The sequence below is a fragment of the Myxine glutinosa genome, chromosome 4, assembly GCF_964187855.1.
Source record: "Myxine glutinosa chromosome 4, kmMyxGlut1.1, whole genome shotgun sequence".
Taxonomy (NCBI): domain Eukaryota; kingdom Metazoa; phylum Chordata; class Myxini; order Myxiniformes; family Myxinidae; genus Myxine; species Myxine glutinosa.
Window position 1 is genome coordinate 62,167,545 of NC_136264.1, and position 23,997 is coordinate 62,191,541.

At 42.0% G+C, this 23,997-nt stretch overlaps 1 protein-coding gene across 1 annotated transcript in view; it reads right to left on the reverse strand.

Annotated features, from left to right (window-relative positions):
* The window catches only part of LOC137425859 (uncharacterized), a 245,516-nt gene that overhangs the window by 55,205 nt on the left and 166,314 nt on the right, over nt 1-23,997 (reverse strand). The window contains exons 42-48 of the mRNA XM_078775229.1: nt 18,455-18,570; nt 14,879-14,940; nt 13,118-13,302; nt 9,539-9,710; nt 8,370-8,512; nt 2,057-2,326; nt 1,556-1,717 (exon numbers count right to left, since the gene is read on the reverse strand). Of these exons, the coding sequence (XP_078631355.1) occupies nt 1,556-1,717; nt 2,057-2,326; nt 8,370-8,512; nt 9,539-9,710; nt 13,118-13,302; nt 14,879-14,940; nt 18,455-18,570 (1,110 nt within the window). The remainder of the gene's footprint in view (nt 1-1,555; nt 1,718-2,056; nt 2,327-8,369; nt 8,513-9,538; nt 9,711-13,117; nt 13,303-14,878; nt 14,941-18,454; nt 18,571-23,997) is intronic.

Here is a 23,997-nt window from a genome sequence, read left to right on the forward strand (position 1 = left end):
AATGTTATGATTTATGGGAGCGAGACATGGGTAATGAACATAGAGCAGCAACAAAGGCGGGAAAGGGTGGAAATGTGAATGGTTCGGTGGATGTGCGGAGTATCGTTGAGAGAGAGGAAGACAAATGATGAATTGCGAAAGATGATGGGAATAGAGCATGTGATTGATGCTGTGAAGAGGGACAGGTTGAGATGGTTTGGTCATGTGTTTAGGAAGGATTAAAGTGACTGGTTGAGAAGAGTGATGGAAATGAATGTCGAAAGAAGTAGAGGACGGGGAAGACAGAGAAAGACTTGGCTAAAGATGGTGGAAGAAGAAATGCGGGCAAGGGGGTTAACAAGGAGAGATGCAGGAAATAGGGCAAAATGGAGAAGATTGTCATGGGGACCGCAAGGCTAACCCCCGCTCTAACAGGGAAAATCGCCTTTAAATGCATGTTGTTGTTGTTGTTGTTGTTGTTGTTGTTGTTGTTGTAATCCAATACGTCTGCCACACCATGTTACTAATGACGTTTTCATGATGATCTTTTAATCACCTTGCCTAGTTAATGACACACGTAAAATTTTGATTCAATCATTTTGGTGGTTTGGGGGAAGATGGTTTTAAAAAAATGTTTTAGGTTAGATCCAATATGGCTGCCAAACCATGTGACCTATGATTCCATAAATTTAATATTTCAATGCAAATGGGTCGTAGATCATGTGCCTGCATTTTCAGATTTTTAGGATGAGGAATTCGATTAAAACATTTTTGGCTCGTTTCCCACTTTACCGATGATGTCATTATTATAATGCCTTTGTTCCCCATTGGGAGTACTGGACAATGTGGCAAGTTTCAAATTTTTCCATTCAGCGGTTTCCGAGAAATATTTTTTAAATTATTTGCGTTTAATCCAAGATGGCTGCCATACAACGTGACCTGTGCATCACAATTATCATAAAAACGCACTATGAGAATAGTGGTTGGAGAAAGCCTGTCTTGTTACGATCATCTGCCTGCGATGCGCCGGGATGAGCTGGATGAATTGCCTTCACCTGCACGAGTCACTGCCTGATGATAGAGCCAGCGCGAGAGTCCAAGGGCAGACAACAGCATGACAACTGTTGAACCAGGGGTTTCCAACAACTTCACGCTACGTTTCGACACCGCCCCGACACTCCCATACCCCCATCTCACCCCACCCATGATCCATCCTATCCATCACTTGGGACTGACACAGGCTTACCTGTCTGTGTCTGGTGAGTCAGGGGCCGGAACCACGCTCTGCTCTTCCTCTAATCTGCTCGTTCTGTCTGTCTACTTTCCTGGATGATTGAGATGACGTGTCTGCCATATATGCTTGGTATAACCTTAAATATATGGGAGCCCGTTTTTCATTATTTATTATGGGGAAATCACACTTCGTTTCCTCAGTGTAATTTCTCGGTCTAAAAGCAAAGCCATATGCTTGGTATAATGATGGTTTCAGTTGCAAGTGACAATGTGCAAAAAAACATGGTTAATAATGCGCAAAATGTCATTTGATTCTAAATTCCTCTGAGCAGGATATATTTACCTTTTTCAGTTGAATTCACAAGAGATATGGTTGGGATTGCTGGACTTAAAGTTGTTGTTGTGGTTGCAGACACTGCAGTAGCTGATATTCCTGTTGCAGTTGTTGTCATCTGTAATGTTGTTGATACCAGAGAGCTTGGAGTTGCGGTTGTTGCTGGAGGGGCTGAAATTGAAGACATTGTAATCTCTCGGGATTTAACATAATTAAAAGTTATGAATGAGGAAAGCAGCAAAAAATTACAAGATTAATGGAAATTAACAGATGGAAATGTCCTGCGATGATGCAGAATAATAAGAAGAAACGAAGAAAAATAACAAATCTAATGTCTTCCGACTGCACTGTTTTCTTGTTTCAACTTTTTATCAGAAGCAGGGAAAGAAAACAGAAAACTAATTGCATTTTGCACTTGGAAACAAGAATAATGTTGCTGTTTCTTCTGAAGAAATACAGTTCACAAAGGTTGGATATCAAGTTTTTTCAGAGAAATTAATCAACTCATACCTGTGCAGTTGATACCATTTCCGATGAAGCCATCCTTACAGGTACATTTGAAGGAACCAATGGTGTTGGAGCAGTTTGCATTGCTGTGGCAGTTGTCTTTGTGGAGAGTACATTCATCCACATCGTCACAAATGGAACCGTTACCATTGAAACCAGGCTTGCAGTCACAGGAGAAGCTGCCATTGCGGTTTTCACAATTGGCGTCTTCAGAACAATATTCCAGGATTAAGCATTCATTTATGTCAACACACGTTCCGCTTTCACTTTCACCTGCACCACAGACAAAGATGCAATTAAACTTTTTTTCACCAAACCGATGAACCATATATTTATGTTTCTCGTATTGGGGAAAAATGGTTAAAATGACCCTGAAAGTTGAAAATTCATAATACGGTAAATTGCTGTTTCAATTTCAATAATTAATCAACACAGCTTCTTCAGACATCTTTATTGATGTGCAAACAATGTACTAAACAATAAAATAGAAACAAAGTAAAACAAGCATTTTGAGTATTGCGCTGCAATACATGTCCCCTACCGGCAGTCTGTCGTCCGGAAAACTGTTGGGGAAATTACCAAGGGTTATTTATCCACAGGTTCTGAATCGTTCCCAATCGCTAATTACCTCAGGATGGGCTCACCTGTGATTCGCACTCGGGACTTCGATTTATACATCTTGCAGACAGGTCCGCAGAAGCACGAGAAAATAAGTTGTTGATAAAGAACCTTTCGAGTCGCTAAATATCAGTAATTTATTATATTTTCCGGTTCACAATCACTGATCGATGTGTATGTATATATATATATATATATATATACACATGTTGCTCGGCTTGGCTCCGCCCCTCCGGAAAGCGCGCGCTGTGTCACGCTGTTGACGTTCGCGTGACGAGGCTGAGGGCGCGCGGTGCGGCTTGAGGAGAACTCCAGAATAAACAAGCATTCTGAGTATTGCGCTGCAATACATGTCCCCTACCAAAGTTCAAAGTGCCATAACTTTGTCAAAAATGATCGAATACGCAAATTTATGCACGGTTGATGCTGGTTTTCAAACTTGATCTGAGGTATGCTGAGACACGTGTGTCACGCCTCGCCTCGTTGATAAGCCCGCAAGGTCGCTCCGTGGAGCAGCCAGCACGTATAGCACTGTGTGAATTATATACTGACCAACTCATGGTCTGAGATACTAACGATTCAAGAGATATCCATGTTTTTTAATGGCACATTGGAGAAGCCAATGCGAGGTTTCATCTTCCTCAGCTTATCAGAACTCTGTGTCAAATGCGATCGAGTTAAAAATGTCAGAATTTGACCAAATCTGTTTTATTCGTTTGTTAATATACCTTAGCTATTGACAAATCTTAAATTAGAATTTTATTTGAGGTTAAAATGACCGCGACAGGTCGTGTCCAACGATGCTTTCAGTCTGTACATGTGATAAATAATTAAATCCGCACACTAGATTCCTCTTCTTCTTCACACAATAACAACTTCTAGCTTCCAGACCGTACATCCAATCATCTTGAAATTTTGCACATTTGTTACTCTTCATGACTTCTACTATAGTATGAAGTTTCACATCGATCAATAAAGCGATTCAAGAGATATCCATTTTTAAAATATTTTCGTTTAATTAACGATATCTGCCAAACCACGTGAGCTATCGCAAATTCCAAAAGGACATTTTAGTAGACTGACATGCGGAACAGATCTGTGACGTTTCCCCTCGATTGGATCAAAAATGAGGGAGGGGCTCGGTTTTAAAGGTTCATGCTTAAAAACGTCATAACTCTGACACCATGTGACGCATGACGTCATTCTCGCTGACTTGTTTGTTCGTCATGGGTATGCGATTCTGCCTGCAAAGCTTGGCCTCGATCTGTTCAGCCATTGCAGAGAAAAAGGGGTTTTCATGTTTTCACGAAAAACAATATGGCGCCCGAACCACGTGACCTGTGAAGTCATAATTACCATTAAAATATTCTACAGACCGAGTCCCTCTTATGGTGAAAATTTGATCTCAATGGGTCCTATTATTGCAGAGAAAATCTTTTTTAAAGGAAATTAAAACTTAAAATGGCACTGAGTTAAGGATCATCAGAATTATCAGAATTCCCAAAGTTCAAAGTGCCATAACTTTGTCAAAAATGATCGAAACGTCGTAAAGTTCGAACTTGATCTGTAACTTATCATGAGGAAACGATGTGCCAAGTTTGAAATCACTAGCATTAAGCGTTTAGAAAAAAGTCCGGAAAACTGTTCTTTGCGTGACGGACTGACGGACTGACAGACTGACAGACTGACGGACTGACAGACTGACGGACTGACAGACTGACGGGCGGAGGGACGGCGTGCAAACCTATAGTCCCCTCCGGTGTACACCGGTAGGGGACTAACAAGCATTCTGAGTATTGCGCTGTAATACATGTCCCCTACCGGCAGTCTGTCGTCCGGAAAACTGTTGAGGAAATTACCAAAGTTCAAAGTGTCATAACTTTGTCAAAAATGATCGAAACGTCGTGAAGTTCGAACTTGATCTGTAACTTATCATGAGGAAACCATGTACCAAGTTTGAAATCATTAGCGTTAAGAGTTTAGAAAAAAAGTCCGGAAAACTATTCTTTGCGTGACGGACTGACAGACGGACAGACTGACAGACGGAGGGACGGAGTGCAAACCGATAGTCCCCTCTGGTGTACACCGGTAGGAGACTAATAAGCGAAGTACCAACTTCTAATCTGGTGTGTGGGTGTATCTACGCATAAGGAAGAACGCTATTGAAAATTGGGTCACCACGTCAAAATCCAAGATGGCCACCACCATGTATGTCTGAACCCTGTGAGCGGAATATCTTGAAAAACAAGCATTCTGAGTATTGCGCTGCAATACATGTCCCCTACCAAAGTTCAAAGTGCCATAACTTTGTCAAAAATGATCGAATATGCAAATTTATGCCCTGTTGATGCTGGTTTTCAAACTTGATCTGAGGTATGCTGAGACACGTGTGTCACGCCTCGCTTCGTTGATAAGCCCGCAAGCTCGCTCCGTGGAGCTGCCTGCATGTATTGCACTGTGTGAATTATATAAATTATTACCAACTCACGGTCTGAGGTGCTAGCGATTCAAGCGATATCCATTTTAAAAATATTTTCGTTTAATTAACGATATCTGCCAAACCATGTGCCCTATCGCAAATTCCAAAAGGACATTTTAGTAGACTGACATGCTGAACAGATCTGTGAAGTTTCCCCTCGATTGGATCAAAAATGAGGGAGGGGCTCGGTTTTAAAGGTTCATGCCTTAAAACGTCATAACTCTGAAACCATCAGTAATTTATCATATTTTTCGGTTCACGATCAATGATCGATGTGTATATATATGTTGCTCGGCTTGGCTCCGCCCCTCCGGAAAGTGCGTGCTGTGTCGCGCTGTTGACGTTCGCGAGACGAGGCTGAGGACGCGCAGTGTGGCTTGAGAACTCGAGAATAAACAAGAGATATCCATTTTAAAAAATATTTTCGTTTAATTAACGATATCTGCCAAACCACGTGCCCTATCGCAAATTCCAAAACGACATTTTAGTAGACTGACATGCTGAACAGATCTGTGAAGTTTCCCCTCGATTGGATCAAAAATGAGGGAGGAGCTCGGTTTTAAAGGTTGATGCTTAAAAACGTCATAACTCTGAAACCATCAGTAATTTATCATATTTTTCGGTTCACGATCAATGATCGATGTGTATATATATGTTGCTCGGCTTGGCTCCGCCCCTCCGGAAAGCGCGTGCTGTGTCGGTCGAGTGGAGCGAACAGGGGCGAGCGGCAGAAAGAGGGCCACGGGGATTGCCAAGCCGAGAATTGCGTATGCAACATACCAACTTTCCCCTGCTATATAATTGTCCGGTCGCGTCCAATGACACGCGGAGCTGTTTGCCGGGTTTTCGCCTCGACCCCAAAGCGTGGATCGGAGCACGCGCTTGGAGCCGGACCTCGACGCTTACCATCTGCCTGGACCCTTCTCTGCCTTCCCATACCATCCCTGCCATTCCATCCTTTTGTGTACGTAAGTTTGTTTTGTTCATGTTGTCTGGGTATAAGTTAAGCTTGTATAAGGATTTGCCCTGTGTATCTGCTTCTGCCTCTTCACTGTAAATTACCTTCGTTCCTCCTCTTTCTTTGGGTTCATGTACAAAATAATAAATCCTGTTATTTCTTACCCGTTTGGTTTCCTCCTCGTCCGATCGCTTTAGTGATTTCCCCATTGACTTCCTGTGGTGCGATTTCGGCCAACGCTTATGAATCGGGTTAGTGTTTGCTACCGGCTCGGATTCTGGATTGCTAAACCACTCGGCAAAATACCATCTTGTCCGGGATTCGAGCGGAGTTACCCACCTGGCTTGTGGAGGGATTGGCGGAGGTGTACGGGAATCCCTTGACCAATCACCTCGGCCAATCCCACCCCACGGGGGAGCGGGGTAGCTTCAGGATCGGAGATGGCCAGTACAAAATAAAAGGGGGGATTAACCCCTCCCCCCCCTTCTGGTCAGGGGAGCGCCGTCCCCGTTTCCGTAAAAATATATATATCGGTCACATGGTAGCCATATTAGATTTAACCTAAACCCCCCCCCCCCCCCCCCCCCAAAAAAAACATTCTAGTTTATTATATATTGACCTATGATGTCATAAATTTCCTATTTCAATACAAATGTGTTATTGATCATGTGCACGCAATTTAAGATTTTTAGGATAAGGAATTAAATTGAAACATTTTTGGCTGGCATACCAATTCACCTATGATGTCAACATTATCATGCTTTAGTTCCCCATTGGGAGTACTTGACAGTGCGCCAAGTTTCCAATTTTTCCATTCAGAGGTTTCCGAGAAATTTTTTTCAATTATATGCATTTCATCAAAGATGGCTGCCATACCACGTGACCTATGACATCACAATTATCATTAAAAACATTCTGCATGGGTGTCTGTCCTACCCTGAAAGTTTTGTCTCAATCGGACATGTGGTTGCTGAGAAAAACGAGGTTTAGCCTGTACGGACGGACGGACGGACAAGCCGCAAACATATTGCCTCCGGCCACCTTCGGGGCGGAGGAATAAAAACTCAGGCTTCTCCTGCTGCTTTTACTTTTACCACCTTCAAATTTGCCGGGGTTATCTGGAAACACAAACTTACACGGCATGTATACCACAATAGTACAAATGTTGCTTGCCCTTTGTATATGAATGCCTATCAGATGAAAATGGGCGGACAGGTTGGCTTAGAGTGTGCACACTCACCTCGAAGCTGTCTAGCCTGGGTTTGAATCCTGACCCAGCTATAAACTGTCATCCTGGTGTTTCACAGCAGGGTGATTCATCAACATGTGCCATCCCTTGGATAAACATTAAACGAGTGTCCCGTCTACCAGCATTCGTTGATGGATGTTAAAAATCCCACAGTGCCCTTTGTGAAGTGTAGGTGAGATAACTGCCCACCCTGGCTAAATTCCAAATTCCTGTCCTAACCAGCAGAGGGCATTGCATCAGCAGCACAGCCATGCCCTCAGCCAATGATGCTACCCCACAGCCTTGTGCTGCATACAAATGAAGAAGAATATGAGAAATGTGAAGTACCTTCCTAATTGTTTGTTTGCAGTGCAGAAGCTGCTTCCCAGATAGCAATCGCAATCTAAAATAGGAAGCAAACTGGTCATCATCGTCACTACGTATGCCGCCTGTGGCTGTTGGTTGCATCATTGCTGGGAGTGCAGCTTTACTGCTGATGCAGTGGCCCAGGTTTCCAGTAAGCTGGACTTTACTCGTTTTGCCAACTTCGGAAGGATGATAGACCGAGTCAAAACCCACCTGGTGTTATTTACTGGCATGACTCAAGATTGAAATAAATCATGGAGAGCAGAAACAAAGGGAGGATGGGTAATAACTTCTTAAAAAATTGCTTCAACCTGCCTTTCCATTTACAAACAACACAAATTTTGATATTCCTCTGATCTTCCTCTTCACTCGCCACTGTCATGATGAAAGTTTTATGCGTGAAAAATGCTTTGGTAAAATTTGATAATGATGAGACCTAAACGTACCGGTATTACTAAAAATGAGGAGAGATTGATGATGCGACAACACAAATATGACATTCCAGAAATATCACAGGATCATAGAAAAAATAAATAATTTAGATTCTTTATCTCTATTCCGTTTTGTTTGTGAAAAAGGTCATTTGAGTTTGCATTGTGAACTGTGATTGAGAATTTTTGTGTTTGTGAACATTGTCTTTGGACATCTCGTTTTGCTTCTTTGTTACCTCTGTAGCCTTGTTTGCAAGGGCAAGTGAAACTTCCGTTGGTATTTTCGCAGGTCGCATTCTCATGGCAGTTGTGTGTATTTGCCTCACACTCATTTACGTCCTTGCAGGTGAGATCCATTGCCGTGTACCCTGAAGTGCAGCTGAAAAAGCATTTGAGATAATTGTTAATCCAACGAATATAACAACAATTTGATTATCATTCCAAAATATTGTATCGCATTTTAATGATGTGGTATTCCAATGACAATGAGGGTTATAGATTCCTGGGCCTTAATACTACAAAATGGGATCCGAGACGACAACCGAGACACGCTGTACCTGATAGTGAAGCCCAATGCTCCAGAAAATGTGTCTGTTCCAGAGAATGATCATAGAAATAAATTCAGGGATTTTCCTGCCAGTCCTTATACAAAGTACAAATTGAGAATATGAGTCTTTTTGCACTAAGTCATGTTCTAGGTTTATGATCAGTTGCTTAAGTTCTCCAGATCAGTAGAGAGGGATCGTGCCCCAACCTGCATGGCGGAGTAATGCAGAACTATCCTGAACAGAGTGAAGTTGTTTGAAAAGTGATACAATCGATTTTCCAGTGACTCAGACTTTTAATGAGTGCAAACCATGGAAGAACAGGATTGGTTCCAGAACACGACCTTAAGGGTCGTCAACCTCTAGAAGTACATGAGATATTATTTTGCCCAAAACAAACGACTCCTTACGAGCATGCACAAAATCAAAGGGCCAATCAAGGAGGGAACTCAAAACATCATTCGCTGCCAGTTTGGAAATCCAGGTGGGATGGCAGACGGAATCAATTGCATCGGAAATCTCCATAATTGCACAGAGAAACACGATAAAATGATATTGTTTTGTTGTTTTTTTTGTACAGAAATACAGGCCCATGGAGGAGAAAGATGAAAGATGAACAGGTTCACAAGATTGACGAATGATTCAAAAGGGAACAAGGAGATGAAGACATTTTATATGGGTGCTTGGGTGGCAGAAAGGAAAGAGGTCAGAGGGACCATTCTCAGTGAGCTCCCTTCCATCTCTTTCCTTTGAAAATGTCACCTCGATCTTATTACAGGAAGCCCAAGGTGATGAGTGGAAGCACGTCAAATAACCTGTTTCACTTTATGTGTGGCATTGTCGTTGTTTGAGAGACTCACTTGCAGTATGCTCCATCATGTTGAGGCACACAATTTCCCAAGCCACTGCAAGGAATTGGCTTGCTTGTGTTGCAAATATAGACACATTTGATGATTTCATCAACCCAAACTGTTTTGTAGCCAAGTTCAGTGGTGTCGCAATCATAAAGTTCCAACACCTCGTCCTGCGTTACTGTGGAGAGAACATGGAATGGGATGAGTTCGGTGATCTTTAACATCATCAAATTGACATTAGCCGGTAGGTGTCTGAATGTAGATTTCCATTTCCCATTGTGAGGGGAAAACCCGCAAAATGAACAATTTTAACCAACAAATAAACTCAATCAATCAAATTAATTTTCTTGTTCTGGAGTGTTGTTTTTATACCAAAATATAAAGTAAGTCTGCTGATACATTTATATGGAAATTCTTCAAATTGGTCACAATAAAGCAGAGCAAGTGACTTTGGTGAAGTTCTTATTTGATGTAGTTCCTGCATGAACGCACATGTAGAGGAAGGGTGTTTCTAGAAAGACCGACCCAATGTTCAGAACATGTGCGTAAATGTTACAGTACAGGTGAACATACGGTGTCAATGTGTTGAAGAATGTAATGTCTGGGTGTATGAATATTATTTGTCAGGTCCATTACATGGTGCATAAAGATGACGTGTGGGTGCATAAAGATGATGTGTGGGTGAATAAGATGATGTGTGGGTGCATAAAGATGATGTGTGGGTGCATAAAGATGATGTGTGGGTGAATAAGATGATGTGTGGGTGCATAAAGATGATGTGTGGGTGCATAAAGATGATGTGTGGGTGAATAAGATGATGTGTGGGTGCATAAAGATGACGTGTGGGTGCATAAAGATGACGTGTGGGTGCATAAAGATGACGTGTGGGTGCATAAATATGACATGTGGGTGCATAAAGATGACGTGTGGGTGCATAAATATGACATGTGGGTGCATAAAGATGACGTGTGGGTGCATAAAGATGATGTGTGGGTGCATAAATATGACATGTGGGTGCATAAAGATGATGTGTGGGTGCATAAATATGACATGTGGGTGCATAAAGATGACGTGTGGGTGCATAAAGATGGTTGATCATCACGAAAAAACAAAATAAGCTTTAACAAGATGGCGGTGCACCATCTTGGTCAGCCTGCAGTCATGTCGCAGAAGCCACTATTTTGTTTCAGCCTGCTCAAATATTCCTCGACTTGGAACAGGCCTCCGCATTTTCCGAACAGGACCGAACAGGACGAACAGGAACAGGATTCCTCCGAACAGGCCTCACCATTTTGTTTCAGCCTGCTCAAATATTCCTCGACTTGGAACAGGCCATACAGGCCTCTGGTGTACATTTGAAGACTGAACAACACGTCTTCCGTCATTAAATAAGGGTACCGTTTGAGGATACAAACGTACATTTTGATTACAACTCATGCAAAGGAAACGAGGTAATGCATGCTTTGGCCGCAGCGATCATGGCAGCGGTCCAATATACACCACCCGATGAAGGAACGTTCTCAAAATGCAGAGGAAAGATAAATCTTGTGCGTTATTCCATCTGTTTGTTTGTCGGCTTGTTGGTCTGTATGTCAATCACCTGCAGGTCACAATTTTATACCAATCTTCATGAAACCTGACGAAATGGTAGAGTTGGTCTTAAGCAAGAACCCTATTGATTTTGAAGTCAAAAGGTCAAATAGGCCAAAGGGCAACACCAACTTTGTCAAATTTCTAAAATCATCTATTTTAATCCAAGTGACTTCAAATTAGAAGATGATTTGCATAACAGGTCTGCAAATATATCCATCATTATATGTGAGGTCAACAAAGGCCGAAAGGTCAACATCGGCTGAATTTTTTAAATCCTCAATTTTCATCTGATTGCTTGAAATTAGATTTATTTTTTATTAGTATTTTTACCCTCGCCTGAGGAGAGGGTATTGCATTTGAGTCCGTCTGTCTGTTTGTCCGCACAGAATAAGTATGATTTTCTCTGCAACCGTTGGCCCGATTGACAGGAAATTTTCACCAAAGCTGCAACTCCACCTGTATGAATTTTTTAATGATAATTATGACGTAATGGGTCACGTGGATCGGCCGACATCTTGGAAAAACTGAAAAACTTTGCACCTCTATATCTCCGAAAGCACTGACGAGAAGAAATTGAGACATGGCTCATTGTAAAGAACTCTCCATGTGGAATAACATATGTTAATGATGATGTCATAGGTGCCTCCATTATGACGTCATAATTCGACAAGTACAAAACTTCAACCAATCAAGATGAAATTTCTTGAGCATAATCTTGGGATAAATTGGTGGAGAAAACAAGTAATGATGACGTCATGAGTCACGTCGTTCTGCCGCCATATTTGTTTGAACACAAAAGCCTTAAAAACCACTGAAAACACATCTTAGCGAGGGTCTGCAATCTCTGATTGCTCTTTCTTGTTTATTTTTGTATTTTGCAGCTCCCAACCAGGTTTCAGCCCACTCGGGAGTTTACATTTTGGGTAATTTTTGTCCATCCATACTTCCATCCGTCCCGAGCTTCCACTCAAAAATGACTGGATGCATATGTTTCTTATTTGGCGCACATATGCAATAACATCCAAGCATGAAGCACGTCTAATTATTTTGAGACTGTCGGAGCAATAAGTCATGGGACACTATTTTATTTCCAAATTTTGGGAACTTCAATTTAAATGAGACCATGACAGGATTGTTTATGCTTTTGGACCATTATTTCTTTATATGCACTTTGCCATCTCCACCACCAACATACAGCTTTGACTTTATTTATTTATATACATTTTACTCTCTGCACTGCCTACACATTTACTTTTTTGTTATTCCATGTGAAATGCACACGTCCCATTTTCAGGTTTGGTTGGGGGCTTGATGAGGAATTGCATCATTGTGGAATTGTAATTTTACGTCATTGTTAATATTAATAAAAGATGATTCTGGTAACAATTAGGAATCTTTTTACTGATTGAGGTGCTGATTCTTGGAAATCACTGACATTGAGAAAATGCAGAAATATGTGGAAATGCAGAAATGTCTTCTGCCTGCATATTGCGTGAGATTCAATATTTTTGTGCAAAGTTTTTTCAGGAAAGCATTACAAGATATAAAACCTTTTGCTCACCAGTGGTCAGTATGCAATGGTTAAACATAAAGACAAAGAAAAAACACAAATGAATGCAGAAACTGTCAAAACTTAACAGAAACCTTCATCTCAGGTGGAATGTCAAATCCCTGCTCTCTTGCACCTTTTTCAGTCTTTTGAAAAATAATTATTCATTCCTGATAGTTTTTACTCGACCTCCAACACATAAGTGACCTCTTTGGGATTACAATTAAGTCGAGACCAGACCTGTGGGGTAAAATAGTGTGCTTGTCCCATAAAATCTGCTGTGTTTGTGATGGCAATCTACAAACCATTTTATTTATTGTGCCTCCAGCCTAACGTGGACCAGCCAAAAAATACTACAAAAACAGCTGTGCTTCACATCATCCCCCCTCCCCCCCTCCCCCCCCCCCCCCCCCCCACGTGAGTCAAAAATAAGAAAAGCTTACGTGTCGCAATTGCGTTGATGTTGTTCCTCGTGAGGGGATGGAATAATATTTCAGTGTCGTTCGGGTTCTTTTTGTTGACCACAGTTAAGATAGCATCCACCAGATCATTTTCATAGAACAATCTCACTGTATCATTTGGTGCATAACTGTACTGAACAGTGCAATTCACGTCAACAGAGCCATTCCTGCAAGGAACACACGGAACTCAATTGCATCCTTCCTCAGTTTACACATCTTGACAATATACTGTCAAACGGACGTTCACAACAGCCAGTCTGTCCATATCCCAGCACTCCCACCTATTGTTGAAGGTTGGGATATGTGTGTGGCATACGAGGTGGATTGACCAGGCATTTCCCCAACGATGAAGGATTGGTCCTGCAGTAGTTGTTCATGAATGCCAATTCGACGGGTATTCAATTCTCAATTCAGTCCACTAGATGTATTGTCTCAGAGGCATGGAGGTGCCACGATAACTCACCTCCTCTTTACACAAGACACTAAGGGATGGTTAACGTCTAAAAGCTGATGGGACACCTAGTTTTGAAATCTACGTAGCTCACGTTTTCACATCCATGTCGTTTTAACATCAATTTAACATTTAACCCATGCTCGAGTAAAACATGGCACAGATGTTTGTTCTTTTATCTGTAGTTTTCAGCCAGTAACACATTTCCCCAGGATTACGTGAGTTTCCTGATACAATTTGGACATAAATTATGTGTTTGGCTCTGAGCCATTTTTTCTTGAAAATAGCAAATCTCATGGAAGAGCAACATTGAATTGATGGTGACGTAGCGGAGCAACAATTCAGCACAAACACAAGAGAAGAAACGAACAGTAAAGGAAGAGAGAAGAAAGAGAGAGAGAGGGGAAAAGAGAGGAAACACTGAAATCAGCAAGTAGCATCAACATAGCCTTGTAAGTTGTCTTCATTTGGTTTTTCTTCTTCTTTTTCTTCCTTTTATTTTGCTTCTCCTATTCTTCTTCTATTTTGCATTTCTCGTCCCTCAGTTATTTTCAATCTTTCTTGTGATGCATTTTTTAGGCGACCAGATGAATTCTCCCTCTCTGAAGGGGACAAGTAATTAACATGTCACAGGTCATGGCCGCCTGTTATATAACAGGATCCCAAAATATTTGGTACTGCTTTGAGAGGCTGATCTATCAGCAGGTGTTAAATGTCCAGGTGCTTGCACTGCCATGGAAATGCGTGGTGGTGGTCTGTGCAGCGGCCATTTTGGGTTGCATTAATTATATTGATGCCATCAGAGTGGCATTGTTAAAACTATGTTTTCGCTTGAATTTGTGAGACTTTGGGTGTCTTGGACCGGCAGTGGTGTCGTTAGGGTTTGTGGCGCCCGTGGCCAAATGTGAATACTGGCGTCCCACAGGTACTGGCAGAGTCAGGAATTTATATTGAAGAGCAATATGAAAGAGCTCTAAGCTTCCACAGCAGGTTCAGCAGCAGAGCCCCAGAAGCTGGTCAAAATGAAATTGACAATATCCGATGGGCGAGTATGCAGACATCTCGGCCTTCCAGGTACCCTAATACACTCGATGAGGCCTCTCACCACTTTCTGCTTCTGTCCAGCCCAGATCCAGACCCTTCAAGCACCAGAGCTGTCTTTGCTTTTTTTCTCACACCAAATGTGAGCAGTTTCACTTACACTGATTGGACAATGGAATCACATGAATGATTGTTGTATAACTGCAGGAAAAAATTTAAAAATGCATGTTAACTTCAAATGTGAAACTTACGTGAGACTGTGCACAACAACCTTGTGAAATAGCGGGTAAATGGCCTGAAAGATTGGAGCCATCTGGAAAGGAAGAAAAAGAAAATCGTTTTATGTCAGATTTTCTAACAAAGTCATATCCTTTCAACACAAACACACCATTCAGCAGTGTTATAAGCATTCTCAAAACACACGCACACGTGAGCACGCGCACACACACAAACACACATAAACAATTTAAAAAGAAATGCACTGACAGTCAAAAAGAGAAGCTTTCAGCCCTTATATATGCAGAGGTCAAGGTTCATGGAAGAGCACAACTTGCGATCACTTGCAAGAGCAGGTTGGAGTACCAAATTCGCAGTTTAATGACCAACTTAAATAACTTCTTTTTACGGTGTAACCCATAGGCCAAAGCCATATAGAACAGTGTTTGTCTGTCCCTATGTATGTACAGTCATGTGAAAAAGTAAGTACACCCCATGTAAAGTTTTGACTTTTTCAACATATTTCAACATACAGCTATTTGATCTTCATTTCAACAATATTGATAGATAAAGGTGATATAATATAACAAATATCATGAAACATTTACATTTTGTAGTCCATTGTATAATTTAAATAAACATAAATGCAAATTTCGCATGTGGAAAAGTAAGTACACCCCTACATTTATCACTACTTCAAATATCTAAAATTAGAATCAGGTGCACCAGCTCAGCTGCTAATGATTAGAACATTGTCAGAGAGGATCTTGGAGGAACCTGCCTTATTTAAACCTCAGACATTTAGTTTGGTTTGCTTTTTGTTGTTGAAGTGTGCGGCGTCACTATGCCTAGATCAAAAGAGCTCTCTTAGGCCTTCAGAAAGAAGGTTATACATGCCTACGAGTCTGGGAAGGGATTTAAAAAGATCTCCAAACAATTTGAAATCAATCATTCGAATGTCCAGAAGATCATCTCCATGTGGAGAAGATTCCAAACAACTGCCAACTAGTTCAGGCCAGGCCGCCCCCAGCAAGTTCAGCCCGAGAGCAGACCGCAAGATGCTGAAAGAAGTCTCAAAGAACCCCAGAATGTCATCACGGGACCTACAGGTAGCTCTTGCCACTGTTGATGCCAAAGTGCACGAGTCTACCATGAGAAAGAGGCTGCACAAATTTAATCTACATGGGAGGTGTGCCAGGAGGAAACCTTTGTTGTCCAGAAAGAACATCAGGGCAAGACTAAAGTTTTCCAATGAACACCTAGGCAAAGCCCAGCACTTCTGGAACAATGTGCTCTGGACAGAAGAGTCAAAGGTAGAGCTATTTGGCCACAGTACCAGAAGACATGTTTGGTGAAAACCAAAGATAGCATTTCACCACAAGAACCTGATACCAACTGTAAAGCATGGTGGTGGAAATATTATGGTTCGGGGCAGCTTTGCTGCATCAGGGCCTGGGCAGCTCACCATCATATAATCCACTATGAATTCTTCATTGTACCAGAGGGTGCTTGAGGATAATGTGAGGCCATCTGTCGGAAAGTTGAAGCTCAACCGAAGGTGGACCTTGCAACATGACAATGACCCTAAAAATACCAGTAAATCCACCAAGGAATGGCTGAAAAGACAGAAATGGAGGGTTCTGGAATGGCCAAGTCAAAGCCCGGATCTAAATCCCATCGAGATGTTGTGGGGGGATTTGAAATGAGCTGTGCATGCAAGAAACCCCTCAAACATCGCACAGCTGAAAGAATTCTGCATGGAGGAGTGGGCAAAAATTTCTCCCAGTCGATGTCAGAGACTGGTAGACAGTTATAAGAAACGCCTACTTGAGGTTGTTTCTGCCAAAGGGGCAATACCACCTATTAGAGCCAAGGGTGTACTTACTTTTTCCACATGCGAAATTTGCATTTATGTTTATTTAAATTATACAATGGACTACAAAATGTAAATGTTTCATGATATTTGTTATATTATGTCACCTTTATCTATCAATATTGTTGAAATGAAGATCAAATAGCTGTATGTTGAAATATGTTGAAAAAGTCAAAACTTTACATGGGTGTACTTACTTTTTCACGTGACTGTATGTATGTATGTCCCTCACAAACGTACACCAATCAGAGCTGAGGAAGTGGTAACATGACAGGTGTGCTGTGATGTGATTACGTCTGTGATGTCATTAAGGCGTACGACGGCTGACTCCACACACCGCCATTTTTATTTCTATGCCATTCAGGTCGAACATATCGTCAAACGTGTCATATATCACAATCGCATGCTCTACCTTGACGTTTTTCATTCAGTGTGAAACACCAACAAACGAATTGTTAAAACGACCATCAAATAACGAAAGCATAGGCGTTACGGGTCTTCCAATGACACAGTACGTATAGGCCTTAGGCCTCATGCTTTCACGCCTCACCTTCAGGCCACTTTGGACAAATTAGCCCAGGTTTCTTAAGACAGTAGTATCGTTTTCGTAATTATAATAGTAACGTTAATAATAATAATAATAATAATGACATAGTAAATATAATCGTAACACTGCAATCCCTTTGTCATGACTGCAAAGTTACTGGATTGAAGCGGTGTATGGTTGGTTCATTGTTGACTCAAAACATATGGAATAAACCAGCGTCTCAATGTAATCTCTTCACTTCCATGGTGACAAACAGTTTAGAGACTTAGACTACTTCAAAATAATTTAATACTTACATTATTTGCAAACTGGTATCTCCACCCAGGTCATACTATCCTCTTCAACTAAAGTATCAAACAAGCCCGGCTCTGCTGTTCTTAGACTTTCAGTCTTGTTATATGTTGAAGTACAGGTTTTTTTTGTGAGAATTTTTCAGTAATATATTTAGCTATTACTCCATAGTAAATTTTAAAAAATTACAAATAGATTTCATTGTACGTACTTACGGTCCAAACAAAAACAACCTCGAATATATCACCTGCCCTGGTTCGCTAACACCTGATTCCTGTGGTGGACTATCCACGATTTACATGTTCAATGCACACAATATACCGAGATGCAGATTATCATGGTAAGATGGCCAACTGATGTGTGATATCATACATGTTTTCCATGTGTACATAATCCAGAGGGAGAGAGTGTGTTTAGCAATGTGGGATGTTCGATGTGAGCAATATTTGAAATTTGAACTGCGTTGGTCGCCGGTACTTGATAATCAACTCTTGTGTAAAAATCACTTAGTGCATCGTTAATAGCTCCGATCTTCATGACACCACTATATATTCTTGTTTTGACTGCTTCTGCTCGACCATTCCATCTTCATGCAAGACATCCAAATTGTGAGCATCATTGTATGATGACGGCAATGTACAATTAAATAGCAGAAAGGCCAAAAAGGAGAGAAACAGCCAGTTGTTTCGTGACACTTAACAAAACAAGCAAAATTAATTAAAAGTCTCGAAATACCCGAGCCATGCAAAACATAATTGAACTGAACCACAACAATAACTTTGTGAATTATTTGCCAATTACACATGATGTGACCGATTATATATTCCAACAGTTAATTTTGGTGATGTTGGTATGTGAAAATTAATGTCAGTACATTTGTGTAGCACACAAAAAAGATACCTGAACTGTGAAGTGTTTCACAAAGTTCTTGTACTTTTCACTGGTTGGGTTCTTCATATCTTCGAAATATAATCTGTTTGTTGATTTTAGTTTAAGATTGACATTCTTCAAATGACCTGTATAGAGAGAGACAAAACAGCATCAGAGCTCCTTCAGATATACCATACATGCTTCTTCGAAATCAGATGCTTCAAATATATGCATTGCCAAGTAAGCAGAGAGGTTTTTTAATTGTATAGTCCGAGCCGCAGCTGGGTATAATTGACGAGGTGAGAGCTGATTGGTTGGTCCTTCCAATTTTGTGTGAGACACATGATGGCCTTCAACTTTGGTTTATACCTTTTGGTTTATACCCTGTAGTTTATACATACGGTACATATATATACATATGGTACATATGTTACGGATTCGTCACTTCCGTTGTTGTGGTTTTCATCCACTGCAAACATTTTTGATTCCATGTACTATTATTGTTGTCGTTTAAGGGAGATAGAGATTACTGTTTTCAAAAGGTAAAAAAGTTAATGTTTTAAATGAAACCGGAACCGGACGATGACGAAGAGGAAGAGGAGGAGGAGAAGGCAGAGCAAGTGAGTCGGACAAGAAGCCTAGCTGCTTCAAGGTCTTGAGCGAACGTTGGCTAACGAGAGTCACGAGTGAACTTTGGGTTTCCCGGGAAAGGAATTCCTGCGACAGAGTCGTTATCGCTGTGACAGATCAACCTGCGTGTCAGATTTTGTGGTCGATTCCGTGGAGAATCATCGTAGTGCCGTTACGCCTCGAGAACGGGCCGTCGGCCATTTTGACTCGCGTGCTTTGCGCATCGCTCAAGGTTTTTCATCTCACTTCAACCATTTTCACCGCATTCAGACGTTAATCTGGTGTGTGTGTGTGCAACCTTGCTTTTGAGTGGGAAATCTGTGGTTCGCCGATTGGGAGCCGTGAAACGTCCATACCCAAGGGTGTGATTTCCCAGTCGCCTTGAGGGCACCTTTGCGCAGCTTTGGCAGCGGGACTGTGACTGTCATCCGAACGGGATTCTGGTCTCGATTGGACATCGTTCTGACGATCACTGGAGCGGATCGACTTGGGCTTGATTCCGGAATAGAGACATTGGGGAATGTTCTTCTTTTCGCTCACTTGGAGCACAGTGAGTTATATTGTACAAACCTGATGGTACCATCATCGGAAATATATATTGGTTGTACAATTGACTACTATTGTTGTTGTACTGTTATTCTTGTGTGATCTTAATGCAATATTTGTTTGTTGGTAACAATTGGTGTGGCTTCACCATTGATCTTTTATATACAGAATAACACATCTTTCTGCCGTGACTCCTCTCGGGGCTCGGAGGTACACCGTGACTGGGGTTTGGGGAGGAGCACGTAACAATATATATACACACACACTTCCAGTCCAAAGTTTTAGAACACCTCAATTTTCCAGTTTTTATTGAAATTTACGCAGTTTAATGTCTCAATGGACTCTGAAATTAAGCATAGAACAAATAAACAATTGGATATAAAAAAATAAATCATAGAATCATTTTGTTTAACCAAATTTAATTTAAATTTTTGACTCGGCAAAGTAGCCACCTTTTGCAGATATAACCGCCGAAAACACTCGTGGCATTCTTTCTACAATGGAAATCAAATATTGTTCGGGAAGTTCTTCCCAACAGTGTTGCAGAAGTTCCCACAAATGTGTTGCACTTGTGGTTGCTTTGGTTTCACCCTTCTGTCCAGTTCATCCCAAACCAGCTCGATGGGGTTTACGTCTGGAGACTGTGCAGGCCATTCCATGATTTGAAGCCGACCGTCTTGTTATTTTCCTCGAAGGTAGTTTTGACATAGCCTGGAGGTGTGTTTAGGGTCATTATCTTGCTTTTGGATGAACCCCTGACCAACTAGCGTATACCAGAGGGTATTGCATGGCCCTTTTGATTCAGGGTGCCAGTCACTCTGTGCAAGTCGCCGACTCTGGATCCAGCAAAAGAGCCCCAGACCATCACGCTTCCTCGAACCATGTTTGACAGTTGGTGTCACACACTGAGGAACCATCCTTTCGCCGACTCGACGGCATACAAAAACCCTGCGTGATGAACCAAAGATTTAAAATTTTGATTCATCGGTCCATAAGACCTTGTTCCAGTCTTCAGTAGTCCACTGGCAGTGCTTCATGGCCCAGGCAAGCCTCTTTTTCTTATTTTGCCATCTTCGCAATGGCTTTCTTACTGCCACTCGACCTGTCAAACCTGCAGCTCGAAGTCTTCTCTTCACAGTTGAAACTGAGACTTGCTTACTTCTACCAGTGTTAAGCTGTGCTTGAAGCTGTTGTCCTGTGAGCCGCCTATCACGCAAGCTGTTGACTCTCAGAAACTTGTCTTCTGATTCTGTTGTGGCTTTGGGTCTGCCAGACCTCTTTCTGTCAGAGTTTCCTCCAGTTTACAATATACTACTTCCTGCAGTGCAATATTGTCCAAATAATGCTTTTAGAGGGTGCAATAACAGTCTGTTCCAAAACTGCTTTTATACAGACAGGGGGTTTGTAATCAAGTAATCAGCAGAGGTTGGGACAACTGTAGGAATTGTTTGCATCAACTTTCAAGGCTTAATTTACTTACATTGCTGCAGAACAGCTGTAAGTTGTTAACCCATTGCTTGTTCCCTGAAGAAGGCCATTTTTTTTTTACAATATAACTGCAATTTACATTATTTTCCCATTTTTGCTTACCTAAACTTTTTTTTAAACCTCGAGCAGTTTACTGCTTACCTTTGTACCATTTCATGTTATTCACTGGACATTAAACTGCGTAAATTTCAATAAAAACTGGAAAAATTGAGGTGTTCTAAAACTTTTGACCGGTAGTGTGTATATATATATATGAAGGCCTGATCAGTCTCTCACTCGAAATTGGAAGGAACAACCAATGACGTCTCACCGTTTTTTTGGATACAACTATACATAGTCGAGGTTTGTGGAGGAGCTGGTATGAGCATACTGAACGGATCAGGACACAACAGGCCAAAAGGAACTATTGAGAGAAGGGGTGAAACACCAACTCGGTTTTTTTTTTTGTTTTTTTTGTATACAGAATCGAGGCTCGTGAAAGAGCTAACATTTATTTCACAAACAAATCAAACAGACATAACAAAATATATAAAAAGAGGGAGCGGTAGACAAGATGGGGAGAGAGGGGGAAGCACACAAACACAACATTTGAGAGCAGGGATATCGGGAGATGTGTGGGAGGGAGAGGGCTTGGGGGGCGGAGGCATGGGAAGGGGGGGGGGGGGTGAGAGAAATATAAAACACAAGGACACCAAGGACTTCCAGGACAGAAGTTGGTATTTCAAAAAAGTGGATTTGGGGTGAAATTAGCAGGGGTAGAAAAGATCAAGGTTTTGGATGGGGGAAGATAAGAGATGGTGGTGAACAGCTGTTTTAAAGACCTGGAGGGAGGAGTGGGATTGAAGAGAGTGATGGAGTTTGTTCCAGAGGTGGGAGAAAAGAGGAATGAAGGAGTGAAGGTGAGCAGAGAGTCTTGATTTTGGCAGTTTAACCATGAGAGGGTTGCAGGCAGATCTTGTGCGACCTGTAGGAATATTTGGGGGACAGAGCCCAGAGAGAGCTGGGGGGGCAAGGCCGGAGAAGAGTCGGTAGAAGACGGAAAGACCACCAACCTGCCTGCGGTGAGTGAGTGAAAGGCCCTTGGAGTTAGCTTCATCGCGGAAGATTCCAATGAGTCTGAACGTTTTGGTTTCAACAGCGTGAAGACGAGCTAGGTGTGAGGCAGGAGCACCAGCCCAGAGGGGAGAGCAGTATTCCATTGAGCTGTGGATGAATGCCTTGTATGTGGTGAGGAGCTCAGGTGTGCCAAGGAAGGACTTCGCACGACGGAGGACGCCTAGTCGGCGACTGGCTTTGGAGGCCAGATTTGAAATGTGGTTTTCCCAGGAAAGATCATGGCAAATAGTGAGACCCAAAAGCTTGAGTGACAGAACTTCTTGGAGAGGATTATTCAGAAAGTGGATGGGAGGGTTGTCCAGTCGGACTTTTCGGAGAGACATCGTAAGAGTGAGAGATTTATCAGGATTGAAAGACATGTTCCATTTGTTTGCCCAGTCTGTGATTTTGTCCAGGTCTGCAGAGAGCGAGGAGGCTGCAGACTGCCGATCTGAGGGATGAGGAATGGAGCGACAGAGAGTAGAGTCATCAGCAAAGAGATTGAGAGGATTTTCAAGAGAGTCAGAGAGATCATTGATGAAGACCAGAAAAAGCACAGGGCCCAGAACACTGCCTTGGGGAACTCCAGCCTGAACAGGAAGAGGAGATGAGAGAAACCCATTCAGTGCCACATGTTGACTACGACTAGAGAGGAAGTCCACCAGCCATGCATGGAGATTTCCATGGATACCAAAGGAGGAGGGTTTGGTGAGCAGAGCGGGGTGCCAGACCGCATCAAAGGCACGTGATATGTCAAGGGAGACAGCTCTAATTTCCTGTTTGGCATTGAGGACCTCCATCCATTGTTGAGAAAGCAGAAGCAGCATGTCCAGAGTAAGGTGACCATGTCTGAAACCAAATTGATGATCAGAGATCAACAATTTGATCAACAATTTGGTTTGTGTGTGTTGAAGGCCAACATCAAGGCAGACTGGGGCAAACAATGGGTTTGGGTGGAATGAGGGGCTGCAGAGGGAGGATGCATAGGGTGGAAAAGATGGATACATAAGGAAACTCTCAGGAGGGAAAATTGGAAGTTTGGAAGGAGGATGGTTTGCCGATTGGGGATTGGGGTTAACAAGGGTAGAAAAGATCATGGTTTTTGATTGGGGGAATCTGAAATGGTGGTGAACAGCTGTCTTGAAGGCCTGGAGGTTCCACATGCAGGGAAAAAGAGAACCAAATGAGTGCAGGTGAGCAGTGATCCTGGATTTAGGTAGTTTCATCAGGTGAGGGTTGACGGTGGACCACGTGTGCCCTGCAGAATCCTGGGAGGACAAAGCATGGAAAGAGCAGAGGTGCAAGACCAGAAAGCAGGCAGGAGAAGACAGAGAGACCACCAGATCTGTGTGCGATGGCAAAGTGATAGACGCATTGACTCAGCATGGGAGAAGTCATGGGAGAAGTCGGTGACTGGCTTTGGCCAGCTAGGGCTAGAACTTTATCATTAATATTATCTCTGCCCTTCCTTTGCAACACATGTATATATATATAAATCAGGAACACAACATTTTATAATAAAAAAATAAAAAAAACATATAGGAATGGAATCCCCAAAACACAACCAAACAAGGTTGTAAGGAATTACAATAAAGGATTGACACCACAATACAACACCACAATTCTTTTAAGGACTGCAATCATGACATATTTTGACATTTTTGTTATAGGTGGCAATAGTAACAATTGTATAAAGATGTCTTTGCTGGAGGTCGTTGTAGATTTGTAGTGTGGGATGAGGAGAGGGTATTGCATTTGGGTCTGTTTGTTTGTCTGTCTAACTGTCTGTCTGCATCGAACGTGAGTATGCTTTT